We start from the raw sequence: 15,703 nt of genomic DNA, 5'->3' as shown, positions 1-15,703 counted from the left end.
ATACTTCTTCCCGCCACATAGCCCAACACGCTCAAGGGTTTCTGGAATCAGGATAGGTACTACTGGCCGTGTGAAAGTCACACTTAGAGTAGAGGTTGGTGTTTCGTGTCCGTCTAGGTTAAACGGCCCATCAGATATAAGGAAGGAGAGTGCATCCACAGGGTTATCTTCAAAGATGGATAAGGGATAGTTATCGGAGAATTGGGATGCGTGGCTCTATGACATATTGATAAATAATATGAAAGAGAAGGTAGGTAGTAGGGCTTGAGAGTTATAGGAAAGACATACAATTCTCTTTTTATCTAGACAAAGAAATAATAGGGGGTACCAATACTGAAGAAAGTGATAGGTAAATAATTTGAGATAGAACGAACTAAATTATAGACCGTGATTGGCTGATAAAACCTACCCCGCTATAATCCCTGCGGTCTAAGACCGCAGGGACCGCTAGGAGACCGCAAAGACCGCATAAGGACCGCATAAGGACCGCAAAGACCGTCAGAACTTATTAGAACCCACAAGCAACCCAATCCGCACTGACTAGTTTCTTTTCTGACAGCCGTCAGAAATCTAGTAGGAGTATCAACAGTTTCTAGGCCGTAGCTTCTAACGGCCGTCAGAAAAACTAGTAGGGATATCACCAGTTTCTATGCCGTAGATAGCCTTAATTCTGACGGCCGTCAGAAATATAGTGGGGATAGTAGTAGACACGACACTTGTAAACGTATGTGTCCTCCTACCATAAAATATATATCTTCGCATTCTCACAAGTATATTCTAAAATACTTACCACAACGATCCGAAATTCAAACTTCATTAGTAATTAACTTAATACGAAGCTTCAAGAAAATAAATACGAGGTGATTTCACCTATTTTGTTAATTGGTAGACCTGATTTATTATTAGTATTCGCGTATATACCAAAACAGTGTTTAATAACAGTAAAAAACGCAGCTGAATAATCGGTTTATACGGCCAGAAAAGGAAGGTCTTGGCATAATTATGAATTTGCGGGGGACCGCACGGGGGACCGCAAAGGACCGCGGGGGACCGTGGTGCGGTCCTGACTACTTTGAAAAAAGACCAAAGACCGCATGGTCCGGTCCCGGTCCTAACTTTTAGGACCGGACCCGGTCCTTGCCGAGGTCTACAAGGATCGACGCGATAAAGATACACGAGTCTTGAAAATATCCTCGACCGAACGAATATTTACTAAAAAGGCGTCGTCAAGAATCGCCATTACAAGCACAAGAACTATAACGTCGAAGACAGGCTGCTTCACTTCAGATATTAAGAATATTTTCCTTTTAGGCATGGTCAGTTCAATTAAGCAAATGCAATGTCTTGGAGGATATATCACTTTTTCGGTCTGCCTTGATGGCCCTTAGTATGCTTCAAGTCAATTTCCATGACAAGGTGGTCACGCTTGCCTCCAGGGTTTAGTAGCAGGATCAAGCTGATCTGGCCGTAACAAAGAGTTTTGAGATCCTCATACCTAAGGTCCCAATCATCTTCATATTCCTCCTCTTGATCTTCCGCATTGCTAAAAAAGTGCTAAACATTAGTACGCTCGTTCTTTTCAACATACACCAGTGCTCCTAGTCGACTTATAGTATAAGCCGATACGAAAAGGAGGAAGGCGAGCTAGATTATTTATCGGCAATCAGGGTAGGGTGTTATATCTTTTATCCAATGATGGTAGAGGACAAGATATAAATCGTCAACGTTTATAACGGGTTTCTCCAACAGACATATCAAGATTGTAACGTGTGACTAGATTCTCTTTTATATACTGCCGCTATTTTGTTAGAGAGTGAAAATAATAGGAAGACATTAAGTACCTACATCATTGATGTCCTAGCAGCACTTTGCATAAAGACTACGTCCAACAGCTTTGCGATAGAGCTAGCACCATTGCCTCCAGAGTTCGTGTAGGCTGCTAAACTTCTTAATATTGGAGTTGTCAAGTATCCATTCCAGAAAGATCATGATATCCTCTTTCCGTGCCGCAACGAGGAACTGAAGAGGATCTTCCTTTAAGTATTCGCAATATCTGAATCTATCAGCCTCACCCTAAGGTTGTATTTTGAAAAGAGAATTACCTGCGCCACCGTCTTTTGATATAATCAATATTGTTCTTGGTTGAGACAGCATATCGTCTTTGAACGATACCTTTCTCAAGTTGTTGACGACGTCGCCGATAATACTCGGGGTTAGGCGCTTGCTTCTTCTTGATCGCAGGCAAGTCAAGAATGGACATGGCTTTCTTAGAAACAGCCTCAATCAAAAGGAGCAGAAGAAGAAGAAGAAGAAGAAGAAGAAGAAAAGGATTGAGGCCACGGTTAAGGAAGAGAATAGGGAAGAAAGCGGTAATGACTGAGATCCAGGGGAAAGCTGGTGTTTAAGTAGATATGATAGCAATTGGAATCCTTAGGACGACTTTCATTGAAAATGAGCTGAGAATTGACATTGACGGGGGAAAGACTCTTTAAATATTAGAAAAGACGGCTTGAGGTGGTTCAGCACCTAACAAAAGAGCCTTTCTATTTTTGTAATGACCGGCTACATACGGATGACAGAGAGGGCAGGCCATGACGACATGCCTGATTGTCTGCCCTGAGCACCCTGAGTGAAGGGTGAGCTGATCCTTGAGCAACCATGAGTGCTCATGGGAGCGCTCCCTGAGCACTCAGTGAGCACTCAGTGAGCACTCAGGGAGCACACTATAAAAGTGGGTCGAAATAAACCACGTGATGTTTCGATGACTAATAATTTGGTAAATAGGACGCTTAAAATGGCGTCAAATGTAGCCGTTTTCGGCGCCCAATTTACCGTCACTTAGCGTTGGGGTGTAAAAAAGGTGTCCTCGTTCGAAAAGGTCCCAAGCCTGCATAGGTAACGATAAATACGAGTAGTAGATATAGGCAGGAGACATTGAATGCACATACCACTACTCAAAGGTTCCAAATATCGATTTTATGATCCCAGGGCATGTGAAATAGTACCTCCGGAGCCCTATACATGAATGGCTGTACATCATCGCAATATGTACGTGATATCGACCCAAAGCGAGCCTCGCTAAAGTCAGATAGTATGGGACGGCCATGTACCTTGGGGATCCCGAGCTTTCGCGAACAATAAATTGCTCGGTTCCCGACCACTTTCTGCAGACTTGGATTGGATATCTTGGCCTCCTCGAAATCGACAAGAATTGATTCATCTTCAACATTGAGCATAATGTTCTTTTCATAAGGATGGATGAACAGCCACCTCCCATTTTGGGGTTTAACTATGCTTCTTCAAAGTGTGCCACCCAGAGGTTATCCACTACGTAGGTATATAAGTATATTGTCACACCCTGGGCAATTTCCAGGAGACTCGGATTAATTACATATCCTTTCTAAGGCCAAAGCCGGGGGGAGAGTTCAGACCAAACAAGTTTGCATTGCAGTCAAGTCGAACCATTAGTACACTTCATTCAAACGGATCATCCCAGAGGGCTAAGGATATACAAGTCACGGATATACAAGTCGAGACAAATGTGGGCAAACAAAAAAACGCACTACTCCGGGCTTTTGACAAAAAACAAAGTAAAAAGAAAAAAACCGCCAGTCATTGAACCCATCCAAGCACTGCCAACAGAAACAACTATAAAACACCGCGCCTAGGTCGTAAGGCATGAGGCATGAGGCACGCACGCCTATCGCGAGTTCTGGCCCATATCACCGCCGAGACCCAGGTCATAAGCACTCAACGACATGTTTCCTGCCCCGCCAAAGCCGGAAATATCGGTGCCTGCACCCGGAACGGAAGCTGACGTTGGGCCTGCGGGTGGTTGAGCGCCTGAATCAGGGCCTAGAGGTGGGTTGACTCCGCCGACTGGGTCTAGGTTGAAAGGTAAGAACCACGCGCTAGGCTGGTAGAACTCGCCCATTCCAGCCGGGGCACCTGGATCCAATTGACCAGTGAAAAGGGACTGGTCGGAACTCTGCTCGATATCGTTGACGGGTGGCATGGAAGGATCGTTGGGGTCGAAGGAAGTGGGATCAAAGTCGTTAAATGAACCGTAGACAAATTGTCGGTCGAGCTGGGGTAATTGGTCTGGGGGAATACTGAAGTCGAAGGGGGGTTGGCCGAAGGGCACGGAGCGGTTCTGGGAGATCATTGAGGGTTGAGGGAATGCGCTGCCCGGTACGCCTGGGGTGTTTCCCATTGTCACGTCCATTTGTGTCGGGGAGGTTTGGTCCATTTTGGGAGTGCCGCCGGGTAGTTTGCTGTTTTTGCGCGAGCGTGACCTGCGAGGTACGACTGGCTGTGGTGTTGGGGATAGACTGGCGAAAAAGTCCTCGACACTTTGGAGATCGGGCTTCTGCCCCATGACGGCATCATCGCCCGTCTCCTTGTGCCGGGTGTCTGGGTCTTCCCAGTGTAGTCTCGACACGCCGTGGGGATACTTGTCAAACCAATCACCGTACTGGAACATCGGTGCCAGTGAGATGCCATTCTGGCTCGCCACAGTTCCCTTGATAGCTGCATCAGCGAACTGCCGGTACCGGTCTTTGGCGCTCTCCACCATGTAATGGAACATGCCCCAGTACTTCTTCATCTTGTTGAGGTAGCGGTAGGTATGGCGGAGATTCTCCTTTGATCGAGCCTCCAACTGCACGTTCTTGGAGAAGATACCCCAGATATGAACCGTACTGGCCGTGTAGGCACAGTAACCAGCAAACGGTACTGTGAGAGGATAGGCAGAGGCACGGTCAAAGAGCACGGAGATATTATGCGCAGCCTCCACCGCTGCTCGACCAGCGTTGCTGAGGAACGCCTTGGGCATATCCCGAGGAGGTCGCCCTCCAGGCGAAAGGGGAATGGCGAACTGGTTCAGGAATAGCATATTCTGATGGATGATGATGTGAAGAAACAGGAATTGATTTGCAATTTTCTCCGCGGCGTGAATCTGGAGATTTTCGTAGTTGAACGCAAGAGAGCTTGGTAGCGAGGTAGAGAAATCATCAACCTGCCACTTCAGACGCGTGTATTCCGACTCCGGGTGCCAGAGGGGATGAGGATCCTTTCGTTTCCCTCCGAGATTCAAGTAGTCGACAATACGACCCCAAATGACGATGGCGCGAATGATGTATGCTGATACTCCCATGTTCTCCTTGGCATTGGAAAGTTGACCGGAATTTCCAGGTGCAGGATTAGGTATCGCCCCACCCAGGTCTTCCGTAGGTCCTGGGATCTCCATTTGGAAATGCGTCTCCTTAATGGGAAGTTGAATATTAAGAAACTTCTCATTTCCAATGGGTGGGCGCTGGCTTCCGGAGGAGTTGTAGCGATCCATCAAATAACAGGCCCACATAGTTCGCCGTCGGATTTCGCGGTCTGTGAAGCTCAACTGGGAGTTGCTATTATTTTGACCCATTAAAGGATCACGTTCGAGCTCTTGGTGAAGCTGCAAGGCGTATGCCATCCTCAATGCCTGCCCTCCAAAGGACCAGCTTCTTCCACCGTGACACGTTCCAAACTCATGAAGTCCAAGGAGTAGAAAAACTGTGAGGATAGTAATATTGGGCTCATCATGTCGACTTAGCGCGATGGCGGCGGCGGGGTTGGCCCAGTTCTCTCCGCGCAAGAACGGAGGATCCGAGCTGAGCTGTGGATGAGTTGAAAATCGTGTTGATACGGCGCAGACAGCGAGAATAAGGACCGGGGGAATCGTACCAGCCTTGAGGCGGCGCATGAAGCTTGGTTTATGTAAAACGAGGTACGACTGCCCATAAACGCAATCAAAGAAGACCTCGGCCAGGTGCTCCTGTATCTCCAGAGAGGGCAAGAACTCTGCGCCTTCAGTTAAAAGTCCCGTGCCATCACTTAATTTAACTTCGCGACTCATTGGGAATGTCTCATGGGGTGGACGGCGGTCCCCTCGAGCCCAATCCTCCATCTCCGTAGCGAAAGCTTCCTCCGCACTTCGTTTCTTCTGAGCCTTGGAGGGCAGTGATTGGCTGGGGGGCTTGACAACCGACCTGCCAATCGAAGCCATATCCCTGGTCTCATCTTTAGGGATCGTCTTGATCACGCGATCTTCCATTCTCTTGAGTCGCTTGTCCAGCATGGCCATATAATCCGTCCGCGGCGCCGCTTTCCTCGTGGTTACTTTATATACGCAAGGTATTCTCGAGCGAGTACAGTGCTTGCAAGCGGGCTTCTCGCCCGAGCATCGGATTTTCTTTCGGCGACAGGCGATGCAGGCTAGCGGAAGCCGCTTCCTTTCTTTCCCAGCCTTGGTCTTCATTTCACTCCAGGCCGGCTTGTCGTCATTTTCATTATCGGCGTTTGCCGAATCTGGGGCTTCACTGGCATCGTTGTGGTTTGTGTGGTGATGGCCATCTTGCCCGCCGTTGTCGGGGCCATTTGCGGGGTCGCCGGTGTGTGTGCTACCGCGGTCGTGGGAGCTTGTATGACTTTGCGTATCGAAATCATCTGGAAACGCCGCCGAATCCTCCTGGCCCAAGCCGAGGCTAGCACCAGAGGCTCTCAATGGCGAATCGTCGGAGTCGGGAGGGATCATGACGGGTGCGGGTACCCCAGGACCCAAGCCCGAAGCATCGTTCGGCGCGGTCGAGAGGATAGAGGAAAGAGTCCCAGGCAACAGCAAAGCCTGGAGGTTGGCGGTAATAAAAGATCGGACGCAGGGCCGTTGAGGCAGGCAAGGTCGGGGTGGAGGAACAGTGAGGAGAATGAATATGGGGAAAGTTGCGCGGCGAATGGCGGCTTGGCACGAGCATCCACTAGCGGCGCAGAGGTTACAGAGCTACGCTTCCATCACGACGAGAATGATAAATGAACTAGCCGGTAATTCCAGCCACAGACTACTCGCCCGACCACATTGTAGGCGCGAAACAGCAGCAGTGCAAGGGTCCACGGAATCGACACGCTCAGGTTACACCTGTCTATCCGAGCCCGGCTATGATCACATCGGTCTCCACGGTTCACTCCACGGTTCACTCCACAAGCTCGAGCTCAAGCTTTTATTTCTGGAGCGGATGTTAGTCATTAAATATGATCTTCTCAAAGCTATGGAGAAGCTTGAGGCTCTTATATGTAGACTATGGCGGTATCGATATTCCTCTGTTAGCGTTAACCCCTACCCGCCAAGCTTCCCTGCATGTGGTCCTGTTCGGGCCGAAATATCGCTGTAGGACAATCGATCGGTGGATTAATGCTCGGAATAGCAATAATTCCGAGAAAAACATACAGAACAATGAACAGGGGTGACCCTGGGCCCCAAAAACTTGAATGGTGGAATCCCATGTATCACTTCGTAGCACATTAAACAACAGCACTCTCCGCAAACCCTATACTCGCGACTCTAAATATCATAAGCACAATGCTCTGCCATTTACTCATCCAGTGTCTTCCAATATCACAATTGCCGCACATTTGCAGCTACTCGGCAAGGATCGGTCCTATGAGGATTTCGGGCGGCCAGGCTTTCCGCGCGGTGTCGCCTGCTCGAGTGCATTCAGGATTTCCACACCGAGACCGTACATGTTGTAGGTAGGGAAAACGATCCAGAGGCCACTGCGACAGCTCTGTTAGCCAAGGGACTTCTGAAAAGATGTGTTAGGCCAAACTCACTTGGGAATGATCCACAGGAAGATCAGAGCCGACAGGTCATTGTGGCCGATATTGTCGAAGCCCGAGAAGAACTCATTGAGCCCTAAATCAGTTAGCGCATACGTTTGCGACAGGGTAGAAAACATGCGACATACAGTAAAGCACGGTCTTGCTGAGGGTCAGGGCCGACGCAGTATACGCGACCAGGAGCGCGATTGCGCCCGTGCGGCCAGCGACGACCTTTTCACCGGTCAACATCCACACGAGGCCCTTCTGGCTCTTGCGCGCACCGCGACCGCTCGCGACCGTGGATCCGTAGCAGTACACAATCCACAAGTAGTAGAGGTAGCCGACGGTCTCAACCAGGTTCATCACGGTCTGCGCGGCGGTGAAACCATTGCGCGCATTGTAGGCGGGCCAGCCGTAGATGTAGTCGACTGTGCCGTAAAGCGCATATGGGGTCCAGATGGGCGAGTGCAGCCGGCCGCCAGGCATGCTATGCGGGCGCAACAGAACGTAGCCTGCATCCCACGCGACCAGTGGCACCGAGACAAAAAGCCAGATCGTGAGCGCGACGGACGGGGTATGGACCCATTTGCGCGAGGTGCCGTTGGTCACGGTGGCGGGCGAAGACTTGACCAGTTCCTTCGCGGCCTTTTCAGGCGAGGGAAACTCTCTTGGATGGTGTCGCGTGGAGACCATGATGGGCAAGGTACCGTTCAGGTGGGATGAAGTGAATGAATCGTAAAGATGAAAGTCGCGCGATCGCGATCGCGTGTTTGGATATATGGAGAATGCAGAGAAGGAAAGTAGAAAGGCGCTAGCATCATATTGGGGAAATGGCTGGCATGCCAGTTACGGCCAGTGACGTCGGGGTCTGCTGTTTGCGGGCGAAATATGCAGGTGCGCACACGCTTTGGGCGAAGATTTGCCTTCCTGCGCACCGCTGCTTATTGGCCTAATTCAGGCCGATTCTCGAGTCTCGAGTCCCGAGGTGTACATGTTGTACTCCCTTGGTGAGAGATCCCGGTACTTTACCCCACGGCTGGGCTTGTGCTGCCCCGGACTATATCCAATCGGCGTAATTTCCCCCCTTTCCCCTTGCGCAACTGGGCTGCACGGACTGCACCAGCCACATTCCATCCTATATCAAGAACACCCCGGAAAACTTTCTAGCTCGAACCTGGAAGACTTTCATTTAACTAGTTAGATGATGTGATTACAGGTCAGTAGGGCCATACTGAGACTTCGGTGGGGTTAATGGCCTACCCGGCCCCCGGGGGGTGGGTTTTCGTGGGCGGGTTTGGGCGGTGGGCGGTTTTGGTGAGGCCTAGTTTCACCCACAAGCCTCAGCCCACGCAACACTGATTCTTCCCCTTACATATATGTCAATTGTCAACGCCCACATCCCGGGTAGCGGATAAAATAACACCGAGCCCATCCGTTATCATACGAACCGTGCCCAAATCTTATTCAAAATGTTCATTTTGACCGTATCGAACGAGGTCATACTCCTAATTGGGCAGCAATTACAATCGCAACAAGATATTTACGCGCTGGTGCAAGTTAGCCGCCGTTTCTATCATCTACTGAAGCCCCTCTTGTATCGACACAACTTTCATCATCAGAACGGGGCTGGCATTCTCCAGGCAGCTAAGCTAGGATCAATCCCTGCGGTGGCCCAATTCATCAAAGAGGGATACCTTGTGAGAGACCGACCTATCCATGAGGAGGAACACCCACCAGAGCCTGAGTTTCCACCATGGGCCCCATGTTCATGTCGTTTGGAGCACCCAATCTTTCGTGCTGCGGAATATAGGCATTCGGAGCTTGTTAAGTATCTTCTAAACAGGGGCTCGGGACTAGACTTTGAGAATAATCTCGGTGAAACACCTATACATCTAGCGGCGAAAAACGGGTTTCTCTCGGTCATCAAGGTCCTTCTTAATAGAAGTATGTCGACACTCCTCATGGATAATGACACTAAATTCACCTTTGCTCCTATCAAAGAGGCTGCATTAAGAGGACAAACGCACGTGGTCGAATATTTATTGTCTTATTCTCCAAACCCACACGACTATGCTTCTTCATCCCTTCCATTTGCCGCTGTATCTGGGAATATAGCCCTAGCATTAATGCTCCTTGGTTATGGGGCAGACATCAACTATAAGTACATTGAACGATATGCTCCCAGGAAGGCTTTAAATCCATATGGAGCAGGAGGGCACGAATCAACAGCATTATCGGTGGCAGCTAGATATGGCCATTTAGCTTTGGTGAATTTTTTACTTGTCAATGGCTCCGACGTGAATCTCAAAACGGGGTTCCCTTCTCTCTGGAAGACTCCTCTAAACTTAGCACTTGAGAAAGGCCATGAAGAGGTCATCAAGGCGCTTTTGGCTCACGGTGCCAACGTCGATGATAAACATTTACGTGAAGCTATTTTGCACCGCAACAAGAAATCACTAGATATGCTCCTCGCCAAGCGTGGAACCGACAAATGCCAGATCAATATCTTAGAGCTTGCAGCAGAGGTTGGCGAAACGGAAATATTCCAGATGCTGTTGGATAAAGGCTTCGATCAAGAAAAAGTTTTCCTGAAAGCAATTGAACACGGCCAAGAGGCGATCGTGACCCTCCTCCTAGAAAGTGCAATCGGCAAAGCAATTGTTCAACGTCATATCGGCATCATGGAAGTATTATTGCGCCATGGAGCTCAAATCTACCCTGAGGATCTGGGATTCGCGAATGTTTTTGCCCCCGAGCATATAACAAGGTTGGCAAAACTGTTCCCCGTGCATTCCCTCAGCAAAAGGGCTATGTTTCCCTCTATATATAATGTCTGGGAGCAGGGGTATAGATTATGGGATGATGATTTAGGTTCCGTCCGGAGGAGACTCTGGTAGAGCAAGGACCGGGACCGGAGCATGCGGCCTTTGGTCTTTTTCAAAGTGTCAGGACCGCACCACAGTCCCTCGCGGTCTTTTGCGGTCCCCTGTGCGGTCCCCCGCAAATTTATAATTATGCCAAGACCTTCCTTTTCTAGCCGTATAAACCGATTACTTAGCTACGCTCATCTAGCGCTTATGATCTTCCTAGATGATATACTTATCATCTACCATCAAAAGCACCGAAATGAAGCTATTGAACTGAAAGAACCAAACATCAAGCATCCCACTCCTTTATTCACCAATTCCAGGAGAAAAATGGGTCATTACTATAGGCAGCCATTATGACGAGACCAGATATCGCTAAAACAGCCCAATATCTCTCAGAATTTCTGACCAACCCTTCGCCTGAGCACATGGCTACTGTGGATAGGGCTATTACTTACCTCTATAGCACGCGCTTCTATGCTATTGAGTATAGCCCAACCCTACCTAATGCCCCGGCATTTCCCCTAGCATCTGATGCCTCATTTGCGGATAATTCAGACCGCAAAAGCTCCGAGGGCTAAATTGCAAAGCTATTCAATGGCCCTATTGACTGGCAGGCTAGGAAGCAAAAAACCTGTCACAACAAGCACTACCGAAGCTGAATTACTAGCTATTTCATCGGCTAGTAAGCATATTCTCTGGTGGAAGCACATATTTAGGTCAATCGGCCTAGATATTGACCAAAAGCTTTCAGTTCTGTGTGATAATAACCAAACGGTTGACCTTCTCACTAAGGTTAATTCACTATTCAGAACAAAGCTCAAGCATATTGATATCCACCACCATGTATGTACTGCATGGTTCGTGCGGTAGGAGCTCGTGAACTGTGCAATTCATGTCCATGATGGCCAAAGCGGGATAACAACTCATTATTGCTTGTTGGGTGCAGGACTCGTCAGCATCCTTTTTACCCAGAGGAACAGGTAGCAGGTGGTTCTCATAGTGTCTTCGGCCTGTCTTGTTCTTATACTGGGTGGTACAGTATACGTTGAAGAATATCTGAGGGGGAAAAGTCAGAATGCCCCTCATATCACGGCTCGCTTTTGTTTCTGTTCACTATCCACCGTTGACTCAACAGCTACGTTTCCAATCACCGAAAAGACGCCTCATAGTAGCCTCCGGCAGCAGGCATGACTTGTCCATTAGCCAGGATAAGCCTCATCCTCAGGTTACCTAAAGAACAGCCCTACTATTGTTGTTTTATCTAGTCAAGGGAGTTGGCCTTTTGACGGATGGGTGGCCTCGGCCGTCTTCAGTATTCAAGTGTAATTTGAGATAGCCACTACCAATCTTCAGCGGGAAATCCACGAGCCAATGACAGGTCTTGTTGGCATGAGAAATCAGATAAAATTCTACGCTACAGGATCCCAGCCCTGACCATCAATGTTCTCCAGCCATAGCCAGAATTCATGATCTGAACTAGAGACATGCGCACTAGATTCATAACTGAAGTCATCCGTCATCCCATAGCTCCCGGGCACATGCGTGTTGTGCAGCATATCGTTAGCCAACATTTTTGTACCGGGTTGCTGTGTTGGCATCGGATAATGATGACAATCTCGATCCGCGGTGTTCGGAGGGCTCAGGATCTTATCAAGAACCCGAGAAACCAACTTTCGGCCCTTTTCGCAAAGCTCTCTATCTCCAAACATTGTATCCAAGTCGCTAAGCTTGTCTGTGAAGATACATAGATCTTGGATCGTCTTGCTTCGAGACAGAGCCGGCGTTTTAGGATACGCCGGGAGCTGCTCCTGTTTTAGGAGTTCAATTGCCAGTATCACCGCGCTGCGCAGTCCATGTACTGCAAGGAAGTAGATGAAAGTCTTTGCTGCCGACATTTCGACAACTTTATACAGCCGCATCACGTCACTCAGGATGGTCTGTGCCGTATGTATTAATTCCGCGGGACCCGTACCCGCTTTGCGCATGAGTACACGGTGCAGTAGAAGTGAGTTCGCCTGCGGACCTTGGCGAAAGAAATTTTGGAAGTGTAGCTTGATGACCTCCTGGGTCTCAAGCCCAAATATACCATCTCTTAAGCTCACCATAAAATGCGGAAGAGTCGCCCAATGTTCTTCAGTTTTGCGTTGAATAACGTCTGCGTTTCGTTGCACCTCGTCTGCAGTATAGTTCCCTAATGACAGCTCTAGGATCTCCTCTCTTCTTACCATGAAGCCAATATAAGACCTTATCAAAGAGGCATGGCGAAACTCTCCATCTCTATTGTAACCATGCTCATCCAGCTGAGCAATGGCGACCGCCAGTTCCTGTGGATCTTCCGAAAACAATTGCGAGTCTGTCAGATCTAGCGGCGGGTCTAAGTTCATATAACGATATAAAAGTCGCGGTGGCCGACCCAGGAACGTGGCTATGCTGATCTCTGCTGTGTAGACCAATGCACGGAGTCGTTTGCGCAGTTCAGCGAGGAAAAAAGGAACTTGACTGTCGGCTTTGATCTCCTGGTGAAGACCCATCGCAATGAGGGCACTGTTCACTTCAGCACCAATACAGTATGTTGCATAACACGTTTCTCCCTTGGTATATTCGGTAATGTTGTAGTGCTCAAAAAGCGCGCATATGAACGTATCATCCAAAGCGCCACGTTCTCGGCAAAATTCGATACATGCGTCTGAAACTTCGGCCGTATGGTTCAACAATGATTTACGATCCACGTTAAACTCCTGGAAAAACGGATCCGACGATTTCGTTACCATCACATATGATCCCACGTAGTTGGCAATCATGGCGATTACTCCCCAGCGTATGTGTTCGCCCGTGGCAGAGCAAATCCACTGCCTTGCCGTGGTGCTACCATCAAACGCCAGCGGCGTCGCCGTATTTTCACAGAGTAAATGACATAGCTGCTGTATCTGCTCGGGGTCTTGACTTGACAATGTCTCGCCATGAGCAGACCACAGTTGTGAGAGCCATTGCTTCACGATGAACTCGCCGCAGTGAATATGGATACATTCAATAGACTCGAAAAATAAGTCGATGCCACGATCTATGATCGCCCTGTTCTGCAAGAAGGAAAGAGCCTGACAACCCCTGGCGATCCTTTCATACGAAATGGGTTTCTTACAGACAGCCGTGGCTCCTTCCAGGCCGATAGAAGGTATACCGAGTTGTGTCAAGTTCTCTGTCATGATAGAGGCGTGCGAGGTAAAGCCGAGGAACCCGTGCTTTCCTGGTGAGATCTCAGTAAGGTCGGATAATGGTGGTGCTGAACCTGCACGATGTAGTAGTGCTAAACTCGCTCTCTGGCTGTACCTTTGCGAAGCGGCAACAACATCTGCATCATTTCCTACGCGAGGTTGCTCAATTGAGCTAGAAACAGAGCTGTTTAGCTCCGATGGTGCCAGGACGCTTTGTGCTGCTGCCGCAGTCGTAATGACTTTTTGTCGGCTCTGGCGAGACGGTTGATGTCAGTGGGACACATGAACGGCCACACCTCCCACGTTAATGCAAGGATGGAACGTTTCGGTTGCTTACGCGCGTAAGAGGGCTCGGGTGATAATAGCATTCCTCAACACAGCGTCTCCGTACACATCTACCGCAAGGGATGCTGTGATCGCACGAAACTTTCGACTTTCGGCATGGTTCGCAGGCCTGCATCTTGTGATTTCGGCGGTATTTAGCAATGAGGACTCGATCTGTATGTTCCGTCCGTATCGACCGCCTGCTAGTCCCCATATTGGCGGCATCCGCGAAGAAAATGGGAGTATTGATGAATTAACCTTGACAAGGCGCTGCACAAGTTGTACCAAAGTGAAGACTGAAAGTGAGCCTCAAACTCAACTTCCTCTCTCACAGAATAATAGAAAGGCGGGGATGCCAAGATAAATTACGTAACATTATAGAAATACTGGAAATCACCAGGGGCATCATGCGTTTCTCTAGTTACGATCGGGGAATGGTGAGAGATTATGAGGCCTGTTTGGACCTCGTAGGAACAAGGTTGACCAGCTCGCCTGCTAATTGAAAAACAACTCTAGCGACCTCCCAGCGAGGGCGAGATGCCTCCAGGAGAGGCCCGACCGAGCGGGCTGCTACACCCCAGCCAACCAAAGTCGAAAAATTAACGGAACGAACAGCCGCGCAGCCATTGCGACCACGATGGAGTGTGACGGGACACGGAGTTATTTTCACCGCTGATTGGCCCCTATATTACGTACTCCGACATAGAGAACGTAGCACGTGACTTGATGGACCATTTGGATAGTCTGGAAATCTTCTGCAGAAGACAATCATGCTAGTTTCATTTCCTATCGGGACGCGTAGCAGCTCTCGACTTCCCAGAAGGATTCTGCCGGAGTGCAGTCGCAATGGACGAGAAGAGCCAGAAGGTCGGTGCCTGCTGTCGCAGTTCACCCCAAGAAACGAATGTCTGACTGCTTTAGCAGGATCTTGACCGCCTGGCGCGAGTGCGCGAAAACCAGCGCAAAAGTCGTGCTCGGAAGCAGGAGCATATCCAAGACCTTGAGCAGCAGCTGGCAGCGTGTAAAAAGCAAGCGCGGCAGAAGGATATCGAGTACCGGCTAGCCCTGCAAAAAATGCACGCTGAGAACCAGAACCTCAGGACTTTGTTGGGGTCGTTGGGGATTTCCGCTGAGCTCGTCCAGCAATATGTGGATGTGGCTGACCAGGGCTCGTCTGCGGCTCGCAAGGTTGCAATTCCTGCCGTGCAACGTCCAAACGAGCCAGCTGCTCTCTCGTCTGCCTCACATTCTTCAACCCTATCTCATTCTCCTAGCGGTGATCGAATAGAAATTGAAAGCCCACCCGTGACTCATGATGCTTGCACTTTGACCGAGGCACAACCAAAAGAGCGGCCTCTTCCACAAAAACTACAGAGTCCAGATCCTCCTCTATGCTGCCCGCCGGGGTCGGGGCAAGCGGGCTCAATCACCTGGCCCGGGGCATCTGATGACGATGTGCTGAATACAACTATGTGTGCGATCGCGGATGAACTTGTCAACCAGTACAACACGCGCGGGGCTGATATAGAAGAGATACGGCGGAGACTTTGGTCTGGATTTAGATCAGGAAACCCCGGCGACGGCTGTCGAGTACAAAATCAAGTATTATTCCAAGTTCTGGATGAAATCAGCAACAACATTTGATTTATCGCTTTGCGGCAATAT

The 15,703-nt window shown here is 49.3% G+C and overlaps 5 protein-coding genes across 5 annotated transcripts; 2 read left to right on the top strand and 3 right to left on the bottom strand.

The window, feature by feature from the left end:
• Positions 1-3,700: 3,700 nt before the first annotated feature.
• Positions 3,701-6,574, bottom strand: N7498_001169 (putative C6 transcription factor; the record flags this gene model as incomplete). Its single annotated transcript, XM_058448232.1, has 1 exon — positions 3,701-6,574. The coding sequence occupies one exon, from the start codon at positions 6,572-6,574 to the stop codon at positions 3,701-3,703; it is 2,874 nt and encodes a 957-aa protein (XP_058313643.1).
• Positions 6,575-7,472: 898 nt separating this feature from the next.
• On the bottom strand, positions 7,473-8,325 carry N7498_001168 (uncharacterized protein; the record flags this gene model as incomplete). Its single annotated transcript, XM_058448231.1, has 3 exons — positions 7,473-7,587; positions 7,645-7,726; positions 7,779-8,325. The coding sequence occupies 3 exons, from the start codon at positions 8,323-8,325 to the stop codon at positions 7,473-7,475; spliced, it is 744 nt and encodes a 247-aa protein (XP_058313642.1).
• Positions 8,326-9,101: 776 nt separating this feature from the next.
• N7498_001167 (ankyrin repeat domain-containing protein) lies at positions 9,102-10,529 on the top strand (the record flags this gene model as incomplete). Its single annotated transcript, XM_058448230.1, has 1 exon — positions 9,102-10,529. One exon carries the CDS (start codon positions 9,102-9,104, stop codon positions 10,527-10,529), a length of 1,428 nt encoding a protein of 475 aa, XP_058313641.1.
• Positions 10,530-11,911: 1,382 nt separating this feature from the next.
• Positions 11,912-14,252, bottom strand: N7498_001166 (uncharacterized protein; the record flags this gene model as incomplete). Its single annotated transcript, XM_058448229.1, has 2 exons — positions 11,912-13,966; positions 14,052-14,252. 2 exons carry the CDS (start codon positions 14,250-14,252, stop codon positions 11,912-11,914), a joined length of 2,256 nt encoding a protein of 751 aa, XP_058313640.1.
• Positions 14,253-14,884: 632 nt separating this feature from the next.
• N7498_001165 (bZIP transcription factor) lies at positions 14,885-15,682 on the top strand (the record flags this gene model as incomplete). The annotated part of the gene is made up of 2 exons (XM_058448228.1): positions 14,885-14,905; positions 14,963-15,682. The coding sequence occupies 2 exons, from the start codon at positions 14,885-14,887 to the stop codon at positions 15,680-15,682; spliced, it is 741 nt and encodes a 246-aa protein (XP_058313639.1).
• Between the last annotated feature and the right edge of the window lie 21 nt (positions 15,683-15,703).

Source organism: Penicillium cinerascens (genome assembly GCF_028974065.1).
Source record: "Penicillium cinerascens strain IBT 15544 chromosome Unknown contig_16_segment0_segment0, whole genome shotgun sequence".
NCBI lineage: Eukaryota > Fungi > Ascomycota > Eurotiomycetes > Eurotiales > Aspergillaceae > Penicillium > Penicillium cinerascens.
This window is presented reverse-complemented; position numbering and strand designations above follow the sequence as displayed.